The following is a 12406-nucleotide window of genomic DNA, read 5'->3' as shown; positions in this document are numbered from 1 at the left end:
AGCTTCAATCTGTTGGTCATGGATAGGAAACACATTCTGGGAGAAAACTCTGAGCTGCTTTTTGAATTAACCACTCTGACCCTAGGACAAGCTTTGGAAATTGGATGATCGCTTGTAACGCACTGAAAATACATCCATACCCAACTTCTGTGCATCGCAAAACCAAGCTGCAAACATTCTGCTGCCAGTCACCCACTGAGCACCCTCTGCCTTTCTAGTTCACACAGCTAAAGCCAAGGCAGCCCTCTGAAGACAACATAAAACACTGATACACTTTTTGTGTATGTAACCTAGGCAGGAGTCCTTAGCAAACAGAGCCTAGCAGCAACACAATCACAACGTATTTGAAACAGACTACAGAGCTAATAATTCTGATGCGAACAGCTTGGACCTACAGTCCAAGCTTTGATACTTCTGAAGTAAGCACTTAGGAGGATGAGCAGTATGAGACACAGAAAGGGGGATCCTCATCAGTTGGAGGCCTATGACAAGCAGCATCCCTTGAGAGGCAGTGTACATGAAAATCATGCATGACTATGTAGCCCAACAAGCCGTAAAAATCAAGTCCCCAGTGCAGTAAAGGCTGTGTTCCTTAAAATTAAGTCACCTAAACATTAAGCTAGGCTGTCCTTGAGATGTAGCATCCTACCTAGCAGCACTTAAGCAGACCACTCAATTTTGCTTTATTTTACTCAAGTACCTGAATGAATTAGAAGTATTAAAGCCAGTGCTATTTTACAGTTTTTCATTCTTATTCTTGTTAGCAGCATAGCTGTTGGGCTTTTGTGTTCCTTTTGGCTGTAGCCACCACCTTTCCCATCTACCTGGAAATCACATTCCTGCTTCTGGGCATCTCTGTGAGCATCACATTGGAGGAAGCACACAGCTCCTTCCCACCTCACTCATGCCACCCTGACAGACTGCTGCGTGACAAAGCTCCTGAGTCACAGTCGCTGCCTTTGGATCGTGCTACCCCCACGACCCCAAGCTCATTACAACTACTCCATCCAGGGATGCCAACACAACCCCTGCTCCATACCCATCCTTCAAACTCCTTTGACTTTCTTTCCCCTGTTGCTGCCCAGCCTCATATAAATTGTTCTATTACTTTCTTGCCACTAAAGCTATTACGAGCTTCTACTGTACATGGTTTGTCTCCCTGTAACAGGAGCAAGTAAAACAACTGATTATCTGTCACAGTAGAGACATGCAAGACAGCCTAGAAAAATGTATGAGGAGAGTAATTTAGGGTGTGACCATAATGAGAAGGGAGCAAAGGCAGAGATCTGCAGTGACACACCACTTATCCCCAAGGGTGTGTTCATTCCCAACATGGCAGCAGGTAGGAGCCAAGTCACTGAGAGCAGTTTTCAATTTATGCAAGTCAGTCAAGTTCAAACCAAGGATTTAGAGTAAACATTCAGCAGCAGGTTTAGTTTAGGAAGCTGCATCATGCTTCAAGCAAAATGTCAGACCATTATATTGATTACCACAGCAGACAGAAGCAGATCTGTGACGCCCTTTAGAAACTCTGCACAAAATTATTCCAATATTAAACTATTAAGATCTTTGGCTGCACAGACTGGAAGACTGATGTTACAGATCCTATGCTTTTATTTCCTGATAGAAAATGAGAGCAGCTGAAATGTTTGTCATTATGAGTGCCACTACCTGCTTACTGCAGCTCAGCTCCACACGGAACAGCTCAGTTCTGATTCTTAATCTGTCTGACTTCCTCTCAAGAAGGGGAATAGATTCCCGTCTGCCACACAAGTCCCTGAAGGTTTTATGCAGATAAGGAACGAGGGATATTATTATGTTCAAACAAAAGTAGTGGATTTTACAGAAGGACCTGGCTCTGGACAAAAAACATTTGGGAGTGAAATAACTTTAAATCTTGCAACAATGCAACTCCAGACCTGAATGAATCCCAGAGAAGAGAACTGCATGCCAGTTTAACCCTTAGAAAGTTTGCATCAGGGCAGAAACAGCAAAGGAAGAACAGGGAGTTTTCCTAGCAAATAAAAGAGGAGTCAACTTCCAAGTTAGCTATTTCAGCAGCATACTTGCCACCTTGCCACAGCTGGCAGCAGTACTCGAGAACTGACCGGGGAGGTCAGGAAAGGAGCACGTCCAGCTCCCTGAACAGGCAGTGTGGGATGAGTGCAAGTTGCGAGTAGTTTCTGAGGCATCTATAAAACTGCATTCTTGTGAAATCGGGCAGGCATGAATTATCTGACTTGATACAATGGAAGAAAAAACTCCTAAGAGATCTGTGTTCTGGTTGCTGGTAGTTCCAGTTATTTCTTGAGCATGCTTGTTTTTTTTTTTGTATTATACCCAACAGAAAGATATTTTTTTCCTCCTAAAAGGACTAACAACAGGAATAAAAGTTTCTTATGATAGCAATTGTGGTTTCTGCAAGAATTGCTAGCTTCCTCTGGTTAGTATTAAACAGAATCTATTTAATTTTAGTGCTAAGTATCCATTTGTAGGTTCACTGCGAACAGGTTAGTTATGTTGCAAAAGTGTACTTCAAACACACTTCTACTTTAAATTCAGATTAAGATATTTAAAGGACTGCCTGTAATGAGTATTTGTGAGTCCTACAGGGTGGAAGGTTGCTAGCAAAAACCAAAATGCTCAGGATAAATGTGCTCAAGCAACAGCCCCCAAACACAGCTACTCTTGCCCAATACAACAACCCTGCAAGAACTCAAAAAAATGCGATCCTCCCAGTCTCTAGGGCATCCTAATACCCAGCTATTCCAAGCTGCTCTGCTGAGCTGAGCAGACTGCCCACACTGGAAATCTGTCAAAACTGCACCAACAGACTGCCTCCCCTTTCCCTTCACAATGTGCTTTTGACCTGTTTAAAACCCAACCATAGCCAAGCTGCAGTGACTGGTTCTCCAGAAGTTATGTAAGGTAGGGAACAAATTATTAATTTTTCACTTCAAAGGCAAGAAACGCAAAAGGAACAAATGAGTGGGATTTCTATGCAGCAAAAAGTTTGTACTGACGAAACTGACGTGTATCCTCTCAGCTGAGAGTTTAACAACATGCTCGCTTGGCTGAGGCACGGAAATGCACTGCAAAAGTCACCAGTACAAAAACGACCCCAGAGGACTTCCAGAAGTGAAAGAAGCCCAAGTGGAATGCCTGGCGGGGTCTGTCCAAGCAGGTCAGCAGCACGCTGCGAGGAGGAGGAAAACCCTACCAGGCAACTCCCGCAGGTATGGCCACACACTTTCTCAAAACCAGATCCAGGATCCATTCCTGGATGAGGGATTTCTGGCACTTAATGCTGCAGATTAGGGCAGCCTGCAGGTACCTTCATGTATGTACCAGATCAAGGCCTGCCATTAGCTTTTGTTGCTCTGCATCCATCTTGCCCTCACAGCAGCAGCAGCTCCACAGCATCTCTCCACCCCCACGTTGTCACAAGCTGTGCTGTCCAAGTCCTGCCCAGTGGCTCATTCTCAGCAACAAAACACTGCCCATTTGTTTGTGCATCACCGCAATGATAGGATTTGTCCAGCTTTATGCCTTGAGCTTTGCCCTTCATGTTTCTGCGTCCGTGACCTAATTAATGAGCACTTAGGTTTACAGGGACTTCAACTTTTGCATGTGTGATCATTTGCAAATGCTTACCTGATTCCTTTGTCTCCCCATGAGCAACACACAGAGAACATACAACACCTCCAGCTTATACATAATCTCGTGCATGATCTTCATGGACTGTGGAAGCTGTGTTCGTGTTGAGGTGTTGGCCAATCCACTTTCATCAGAAGACTCTGAACAAGATGGCAAAGATGTGAGCCTGAGGCAGTTTCAACAGGAAAGGATTTGTTACAGTTATTACTTTTACACTCAGACACTACAGATGTAAGACCAGCAAGTCTGCCTGAATCCTCTTCACAACTAAAAGTATTGGCATACAACAAATAACCAATTTAAATTAAATGCAAGAGAAGAGGAAAAATATAGCTGGAACTTTAGAAGAGATAAAGTTTGATTTTTTAAAACTATTTAAGTTTTCCATAGTAAGGTAAATGGCATCACCTACATAAAATAACTAGGATCCCCTAATAGGAATAATAGAATACTGCATCAGAAAGGACATGGCAGGAAAGGTAATAAAAGTAAGCGTGAGATTATCAGAAACATTTACTATTTGCCTGCTTCCATTTTGTACCTCAATACCAGCATACTTAGGCCACAGTTAAATATTTTCATAGCCCTATTACATTGCTAAAGGGAGAAACTGGATGTAACATGCCACAACTGTAAGTGGAAAATGTGATGAAATCATGAGTGACACACAGAAACGGGGACAGTGAAATCTGCAGGTTGCAGTTCAGAACGGAGTTAGCTCTTTACACAATTCATAACTAAGCCACGAACTGCCCTGCCAGAGGATAGCGTGAATGCTTTTTAAACCCATGGGAAGGAACAGTCACCAGACAGGAACACAGAGGAACGAAACCATCAAAGGCTAAAAAGTACAGACACTACCTTTGACTCATAAATCCCTAAGCCACAAGCCACTAGAGACTGAGGCAGTATTCTGGGAAAGCATGTCTAGGTTTGCTTGCTAACTGATTTTGTGGGTCAAGAGCTGCAACAGGGCACGTTGCACCTCCACAAAACTGCCTGGTGAATTCTGTTTCAGACTACTAAGCGGTCTCTAGTTTGCACCAAGATGGCATATAAAGATATGAACAAGATGCTGTTGGAGCAGATACTTCATTCTTTTGTGCACTTTCAATTTTCTAGAATAGTTTCTGCAAAACTAACAAAGATGAAGAGGAAAGCTTCTAAAGAAGTAGAAAAGCAAGGATTTAGCTATCAAATTATGGGGATAATTTTAATTTCATTATTTAGTGCTTTGAATTAAATAAAATATGCATTGCAATTTTGTAATATTGAAGGGTGAAAAAAGAAACCAGGCAGTTGCTTTAAAGATTTTTCCGAAGTTTGTGTTAACACTTCCATACACTCTCCTGGAACAAGCTTTTCTTTTTAAAGAAGGGGTCACTTCCTTGGTGTAAAGTATATGGAATAAATTCCACCAGCCTAAGTTTTAGAGCAAATTCTGGTAGTCACTTACCTCAGACGTGTTCTTGTCAATCTGGGGGAGGCTAATTTTAAGGATGTAGTGTTACAAATAAGTGTTGTAAGTAAGTGTTATCTAGGCATGCAAAGGGCAGTTTGCCCTGGAACACTTTTTTTCCTTTTGCTAACTTCAGCTTGTGAAAATTAATCAGCACTACATGAGAACAAAAGTGCTGATATGGCAGTCTTTCATGCAAGAAAAGGGGAATCAATACTGGTTGAAAGGAAAAGCAACAAATGACAAACACTGAAGAAGATAAAATACGCATTGTTAATGGTGGCTAGAGGAATGCAAGCCAGATACCTGTACTGCTCTGCTCTGCCTCTTCATTTGCCACTCTCATCAGTGCATCAAGCACAAGCGCATTGTCCAGCCAGGTATACCATTCTTCTAACTCCTGAAGGAAGCTGGAAGTACCCGTTGTTTCAGATACCTTCCGTGTTGCCAGTTTGCATAATCGCTCAATGAAGCCTGGAATATTCAGAAGCGTAGCTGAAAAAGAAAAATTATATTATGACTCAGGCTCACCAACACAACAGTCATCAAAACCTCTCTGCTGGCAGGTACCAAAATACCCACATTAGAAATATAGGAAAGTACACAGGAACAAATTCCATCTAGTTAATAAGATCCAAAGATTGAAGTAGTTGGTGCACTCTCCTCTTAAGAACTGGGAGGGAGCATACATATGCTAGGCATAATTCAATCAGCACTAAACTGGTCTACACTGGACTTACACTGTATAAAAAAAACAATTCTACCCTATTCTAACTGCTTGTTTCAGGACAATTCCCTTTTGCTGACACTGCTGTTTTCTAGCCCATAGTGAGTCAATATCAAGAAACTGATCTGGCTGAAAATTAAGCAGGCAGAAAATAAAGCAGCAGCCCTTAGAAGGGCCAGCTCCATCCTCGTTTCTGTGTGTGATGCCACCTCCTTCATTTTGCTTCCTGCAGTGTTTGCCTCACAGCAAACTGAACTAGCTGGAAAGCTCTTAGCATTTTAAGTATTTGTTTCCCAAACTAGTTCATCATAGAGTAGAACAGGAGGGGAGCACGTAACAGCAGCCCCAAGTTATAGGGTTGATAATTGTTATAAACTGCACCTTTAGAAACAGCAGTTCAAGGACAGAAGTCACTGGTCTGCAAGATCTTTGGGTGGTTTAGAGGGTGCTAGTATATGCATTTTGTCCTGAAGTTTTCACAGAATGACTTCATTACAGGACCTGTTTATTATACCATAGAATAGCTTGGGTTGGAAGGGAGTTCCAACCCCCTGCCATGGGCAGCGACACCACCCACTACATCAGGTTGCCCAGGGCCTCAGCCAGCCTGGTCTTGAACACCCCCAGGGATGGGGCACCCACAACTTCTCTGGGAAAAGAAGTTACACTGAGGTAAATACACAGCTAAGTCTTCATACTTGCACATAAAGTAGAAAAGGACAAAGAATTTAGCCACAAACACCATGTAAAAGAGCTGTGTTTCTGCCCACTAGTATCATCTTGGAAAGAATAAACTCCCTAATAAGGATTTTTAAATTGAATATGCTTTGCCGTCTTAGACACAGTCTCTGACTGTGCAAACAAAAAATGGTCAGTTAAACATTTGCTCAGCCAAGTTCAGCTCTACAGGGTCCAAGCTTATTCAGTTCAACTAATTTAAATTAAACTTTGTACCCTCACCTAGACATGCTTGTGCACTGCTCTTTACAAGCAAGCTCTGGTAATCACAAGGCAGAAGACAATACACCACCACCCTCCTTTAAAGTTTCTCAGCTTCTGCCTGCCATATTATTCTACCCATCTTTCACGTGGATGCTCTATAGCTGGCAGTGGTTATGAACAGAGATTTCTTCAGAAGCTCAAAAGATTTTCAGTATATCAAGAGCTGAAAACAGCAGATTCCACCTTTGATGGTATTTTAATATAAATGCCATGCCTAGAAGATTGAGTACGAATTTAGGACTTCTGCATCTGAGCAAGGCTTCTGCATCTGTACTTGGCAAAATAAGAAAACCTACACTCTGCCCACGGTTAAAGTTTAGATTAGACCCACAGATTTTCAAAGGCTAGCATGGTAAGGGTATACAAGTGACTAACAAACATACTTTTGTTGATAGACAGACATCCTGCTCATGACAATGCCTGATAAAAATCGGAGAAGGAACTACTCTGACAGCAACTGTGATGGTTGTACAGATTTTAGTTCGGGAACTCATATATTAAGGACGACATGAAATTACCAAGATGCTAAAGGGAAGGCCATGGAAGCAACCAAGCAAGAGAAAACAACTCCAATTATTTTAAGCTATTCAGTTGATCAAAGATGGATGAAATGACTGACTCAACTCACCTAACTACTATCTGGGTAAGAAAATGAAAGCTAGGAAGCTTCATTAACAGAGAAGACTGTGTCCAGGAATTGCCCAAAAAACTGAATAAAGACAAACACTTTGTAAGGCAGAACGCTTACAGTATCTGCTAAAAACACACGCTACAGATCTAAGGTTGAGAAGAGGGAAATTTTACATTATTGTGACTCTTCTGCATTTGTTCACAATGTATCAGTTACCTTGATTAACTTCAGCTCGAGACGGTCCCAAGTTTTTTTTCTGCTGAGCATTTTTGGCAAGCAGCGTGTGCTTGTCATCACTTCCTGTGTCAAGTTCAGAAATTGTGACGGCGAGGATCCTGCAGAAATTTGCAAGCTGCTGCTGATCAAAACTAGATACAAGGCTTGCAAGATTGGGTATATCATCCAGTTGTATCATTTCCTAGAAGAGGCAATACAATCTAAGTTGTGCATGATGTTCAATAGGAGAATGTACAACACAGCCTGAAAGCTTCATCTACAGCTTCTCTGTGGTGAGATCTGTGTTATTTCAATGTTAGTAAAGCAGAAGCACACAAGCAGTGACAAATGAACTCTGAAAACAGCTGTTAATTTACAACTGGTGTCATTTATGTTTATTAATTCCAGAAGCATATCTATCCTTTAAAGACTTCAAGGGCTCTGCATTTAAGTGAAATTTGGGGGGCTTTTTTTTTTTTTTTTTAAATCATTTAACAGACCATTTACATTTAAACTTTCAAATCTGAAATTTTTCTGCTTCTGTCTGTAGTTTCTTAGAAGCTTACAGATGAAAACAGGCTCCTAGATTTCCTTCCCTCAGACTTGTTCATTAAAAGATATAAAAATTATTTTGAAAATTTGTTATTTGCATTCAGATAAACTAAGCTTGTTTACTTCTTTAGAAGTGCAATATCCTCAAATTTACTCTGAAAAAACAAACAAACAAACAAAAAAACCCAGTAACAAGCCAGCTACAAGACCCTGCCCCTCTCCACATAATGTACATTTTGCTGATACATTTTGTTGACAATTTTCCCAGGGTTACAACTCTGAAGTTTTCTTTGCACCACATTAGGGTGCTACGCTGTGATGACATCAGCAAAGTTTTCAGTACAAGTTCAAAAACCCAGCTCACGCAGAAGACCTCACTGTCTGTTCCCCCAGCCTACAGCAAACAACCTCAAGTAATCTCAGGGAGATAACAAAACCCAAGGTAAGGGAGAGAAGCACAGGAAGCTTTCTGGATGTCAGCAAGATTGCTGAAATATCTGGAACATAATCAAAAGGAAAGGACTAAAAAATGAATTTGGACGCGTTCCATTTTCTTTATTTTAAATGTTGGCCATGCTTTAATAATGAGCTACTTATCCACTCCCCCCATCAACCTCTGCAAGCTACGCAAGAGCACTACAAATATGATACCACACGCATAGTTTGGCTTCTGTCTGAACTGTGATTAAAGTTAATGATCAGTGTAAAAAGGCATGCTTCAAACAAGCTGCAAGAAGTGAGAACGCTAGCTTTGAGAAATATTTTCAGCAACCCTTCGCAGAAACAGCTGCATTTTCTCCACTGGCCTGAAAAGTCATGCAAAAAAAAGAAACCAGTTAACAAACCTTTTTTACTCCCAAGATATCTTCAATGAGTGTTGCAGTTTGCAGGAATGTCTTTTTGTTTGTCATCAGTGTAAACAGGAACAGCACAAAGTCGTTTCTTTCTGCCAATCGCCTTGTGACTCCTTCCGTCTAGAAAGCAGCAAGAAGCACAGAGACCCAGATTCAGAGCTCACCCCGACACATCATGCTACAGGCACACGCACAACAGTTTTAAGATGATGTATTATCAAATCCTCTGTTCCTGAAAACATTGTGGTTATAGTGACCAAATCTAACTGCAATCCTCGCTTGGAGAGGCTTGCAAAAACTACAGGCTCCAGGATGAGAACCTTCACTCAAGGCAGAGTCGTTTACTTGCTTAAATTAAGAGTAAACACTGAATGCCTGGAAACATGTCAGAGAGGCTCGTCTCTAGTTTCCCATACAAATTATAATCAGCTCCATTTCATAATATGCAAATGCAGTCCCCAGATTCCTCCTTAACTGTTAGCATTGCTCTCAGCTGGGCAGAGTCCAAGCAACCAGAATCACGCTTCAGCCTTAATGAATTCAGTGATGAACACATCAGTCATGCTACAGCACACTAAGGCATGACTTTTGGGTTCATCACAGAGTTAAGTAATGCTAGCTTTCACGCTCTGATCTCTGCTGACACCACGGACACTCTTTTCTGGAATTAAATGTAACAAACTACATCCTCAGTGCTTGCAAAGTTGGCTATTGTGACTGACCTATCACCACTGCTCACAGAAATAGACTAGCTTACATACTTCCTAAATATTTACAGATAAGCATAAGAACAGTTTATGTTGCACACAGAAGACCTCTGTGATCCTGAACATTTCTCATTCAAATGAGTGGTAATAATGAAGTGAATCAAGTCAAACAGCAGCTAATCCAAAAAAATGCAAACTTGTTCCTTTGCTATTACAATAATCACAGTCTGCAAAAGTTGCATTACCTCTAGTTTAAGGAACAAAATAAAATCCTATTAAGTCAAGCAGGCGGTGGTGTTCCCTCTGTTCTCCTTCCCATCTGTACACAGATACTTAGTACTCAAACTCTCCAGATAAGGTTGATGTCTTTGGAAGAGCTCCAGTCCAGTGACTATCAACTTGTTTTTTTTTCATTAAACAATGCTCCCTAGGTTACGACCTAATAAACTGCGTGATTAACTAAACAATGGTGAGGATGTTCCCTGTAAGCATAATCAGAGGCATGCCCTTCTAGCTCTCCATTACAATTCTGAAGCTATTTCAATAGCTGGCACTGATCTGCCATCAATGCACAACTGCACTGGTATTCAACATACAAAGAATCTGCAGGATCAAACTTAAAGAGTTTGCCAGCACTGTTACTGAACAAGATGAGCTGTAGCTTGGGTTAGACTGCAGGCATCCATTTAGTTTCAAATTTTAAGCTTCAACACAACAAACGCTGACATGAATTTCCTACGGGAACACAGATACACAAAGATCCAACCAAGAGAGATTAAGCGTAACAATGTGCCTAAGAAAACACAAATTATTTGAACAACAATCCAAAATGTAGGGTGGTCCCACATTTAACTAAAGGAATTCTAACGAAAAGTTTCAAAGTCATTTTAAGTTATGTTTAAAAGAGTCTGTCTGTTGTCAAGTATAAAACAATCCCGTCACATGAAGCCCATACCCAGCAGATGCACTGGTCAAGCCAGAACACATTTTCATAGCAGTTGCACTTACACATATACACGTGTTGTACAGTATGCTTAAACAGTCCTTGATGAGGTCATCGCTTACTGCAAAGGAGAAAACAGACATTCACTAGCCTCATTTTGACAACTAACATTGATCAGTGAAGTCCACAGTAGCGAAATGAATAGCTGTAAACTGAGTGAGAATTTCAGGCTAACTACTGACTTGGATCATACCTGCAAATGTCTTGCACATAAAAAACACAATAAATCACTCTGTATCTGCTCTGTTTGCTTACCTTCTTCCAAAACTACCGCCTAAGACTGCAGATAGAGATGTACCTGAGGGCTAGCACACTTAGTCACACATGCAAAATTACAGGGTTTGTAAACAGTATTTTAGAGAAGGAAAGAAGTCATAAATCAACTCGAAATTTGTCAATATGGAAAAAATGCTATAAACAAATTAGTTCCAATTATTAAACGTGAAAAGAAGTCAGTCTTTAGTTCATGTGTTTTTCTCCAGGCAGCATCAGGAATTGATAGAAAAGCTTTCAATCTGATTTATTCCAGCATTTTAATATTTAAAAACATATGGGCACAGAACAGCTGCCTCTAGATCAACTTCAAGTTACTTCACCTTTGAAGTTCCCTGGCTGGTGGGCAGGGACCACGGCACATACCATGACATTTCCTTTCCTCAGGAGAGTTGTAGGGAGTCAGAAGAATCACAGACAAGAGAAATGGAAACACTAAACTGAAGCTGCTCCAGCAGGAAAGCTGACCTGAAGCTACTGCTCCCCATTAGCAAGTTCTCTTTACAACAATTTGGAAATTAGTAGTCACTGTGACTTGGTCAGGAAAACAGCATACTTTTCATATCTCACGATCTCTGTAACTCCTATTACATAAACAATGCTTTGTGGACTGTTGTTAGTAATTGTTAACAGTAGCTATAGCCACAGTAAGGTGAAGTTTCAAGTGACTACAGATTTGCTGTGTTGAGAAATGTTCTGCTGACAGCATGAATACTCCTGATTTTGCAGCAGGTTACTATCCTAATTCTCAACATAAATCAGTACTACAGAGAACAAAGAAACCAATGATTCATTTTGGAACATGAAATCCTTGGTATAGAAGGAAAAGAGCAACAGAAGAATAGAGTAACTCCTGCTTCAAGAAGGGTACAAGGCAAAAATGGAAAAAAAAATGAGCAGACCTATTTACTTACTTTTTTGTTTCTTCTTTTGTGTCATTAGAGTTGGTCTCATGAGAATTTCTACTAAAAGCTGAAAAACAATAGATAAAGAATTAAGGGAATAATCACTGGGACACAAATAACCAGTTAATTTGTCAGCAAAAAATTCAAACTTAGACCCATCTCTGTTGAAGTCACTAAGATGACTGATGGGAATTTTACAATCAAAAACCCAGTGGTGTCAAAATTACATTCACAAAAAATAGGTGTATTTACCCTGCAGAAAAATAACATATGTATAAAATAGGCTCCCACTGGCAAGTTTTTAAGCAAGAGTCAGCAAAGAATGTATTTTCACACATATCCAGATAACATCAAGGACGACTATCGCATATTTCCCAAAATAATGAATCTTTAGCAATAATCTGCAAAGAAATGCAGATT

General features: G+C 40.6%; 1 protein-coding gene across 3 annotated transcripts in view; it reads right to left on the bottom strand.

The window, feature by feature from the left end:
- Nucleotides 1–12406, bottom strand: part of TRPC4AP (transient receptor potential cation channel subfamily C member 4 associated protein) — a 39924-nt gene that overhangs the window by 10963 nt on the left and 16555 nt on the right. For all 3 annotated transcript variants that reach the window (XM_068700268.1, XM_068700267.1, XM_068700269.1), the window contains exons 4-9: nucleotides 11996–12053; nucleotides 10814–10869; nucleotides 9090–9218; nucleotides 7693–7894; nucleotides 5423–5611; nucleotides 3655–3797 (exon numbers count right to left, since the gene is read on the bottom strand). In XM_068700268.1, coding sequence (XP_068556369.1) covers nucleotides 3655–3797; nucleotides 5423–5611; nucleotides 7693–7894; nucleotides 9090–9218; nucleotides 10814–10869; nucleotides 11996–12053 — 777 coding nt within the window. The remainder of the gene's footprint in view (nucleotides 1–3654; nucleotides 3798–5422; nucleotides 5612–7692; nucleotides 7895–9089; nucleotides 9219–10813; nucleotides 10870–11995; nucleotides 12054–12406) is intronic.

The sequence above is a fragment of the Anas acuta genome, chromosome 16 (assembly GCF_963932015.1).
Source record: "Anas acuta chromosome 16, bAnaAcu1.1, whole genome shotgun sequence".
Classification (NCBI taxonomy): domain Eukaryota; kingdom Metazoa; phylum Chordata; class Aves; order Anseriformes; family Anatidae; genus Anas; species Anas acuta.
Note: the sequence above shows the minus strand (reverse complement) of the source record. Positions and strands in the feature narration are given on the sequence as shown.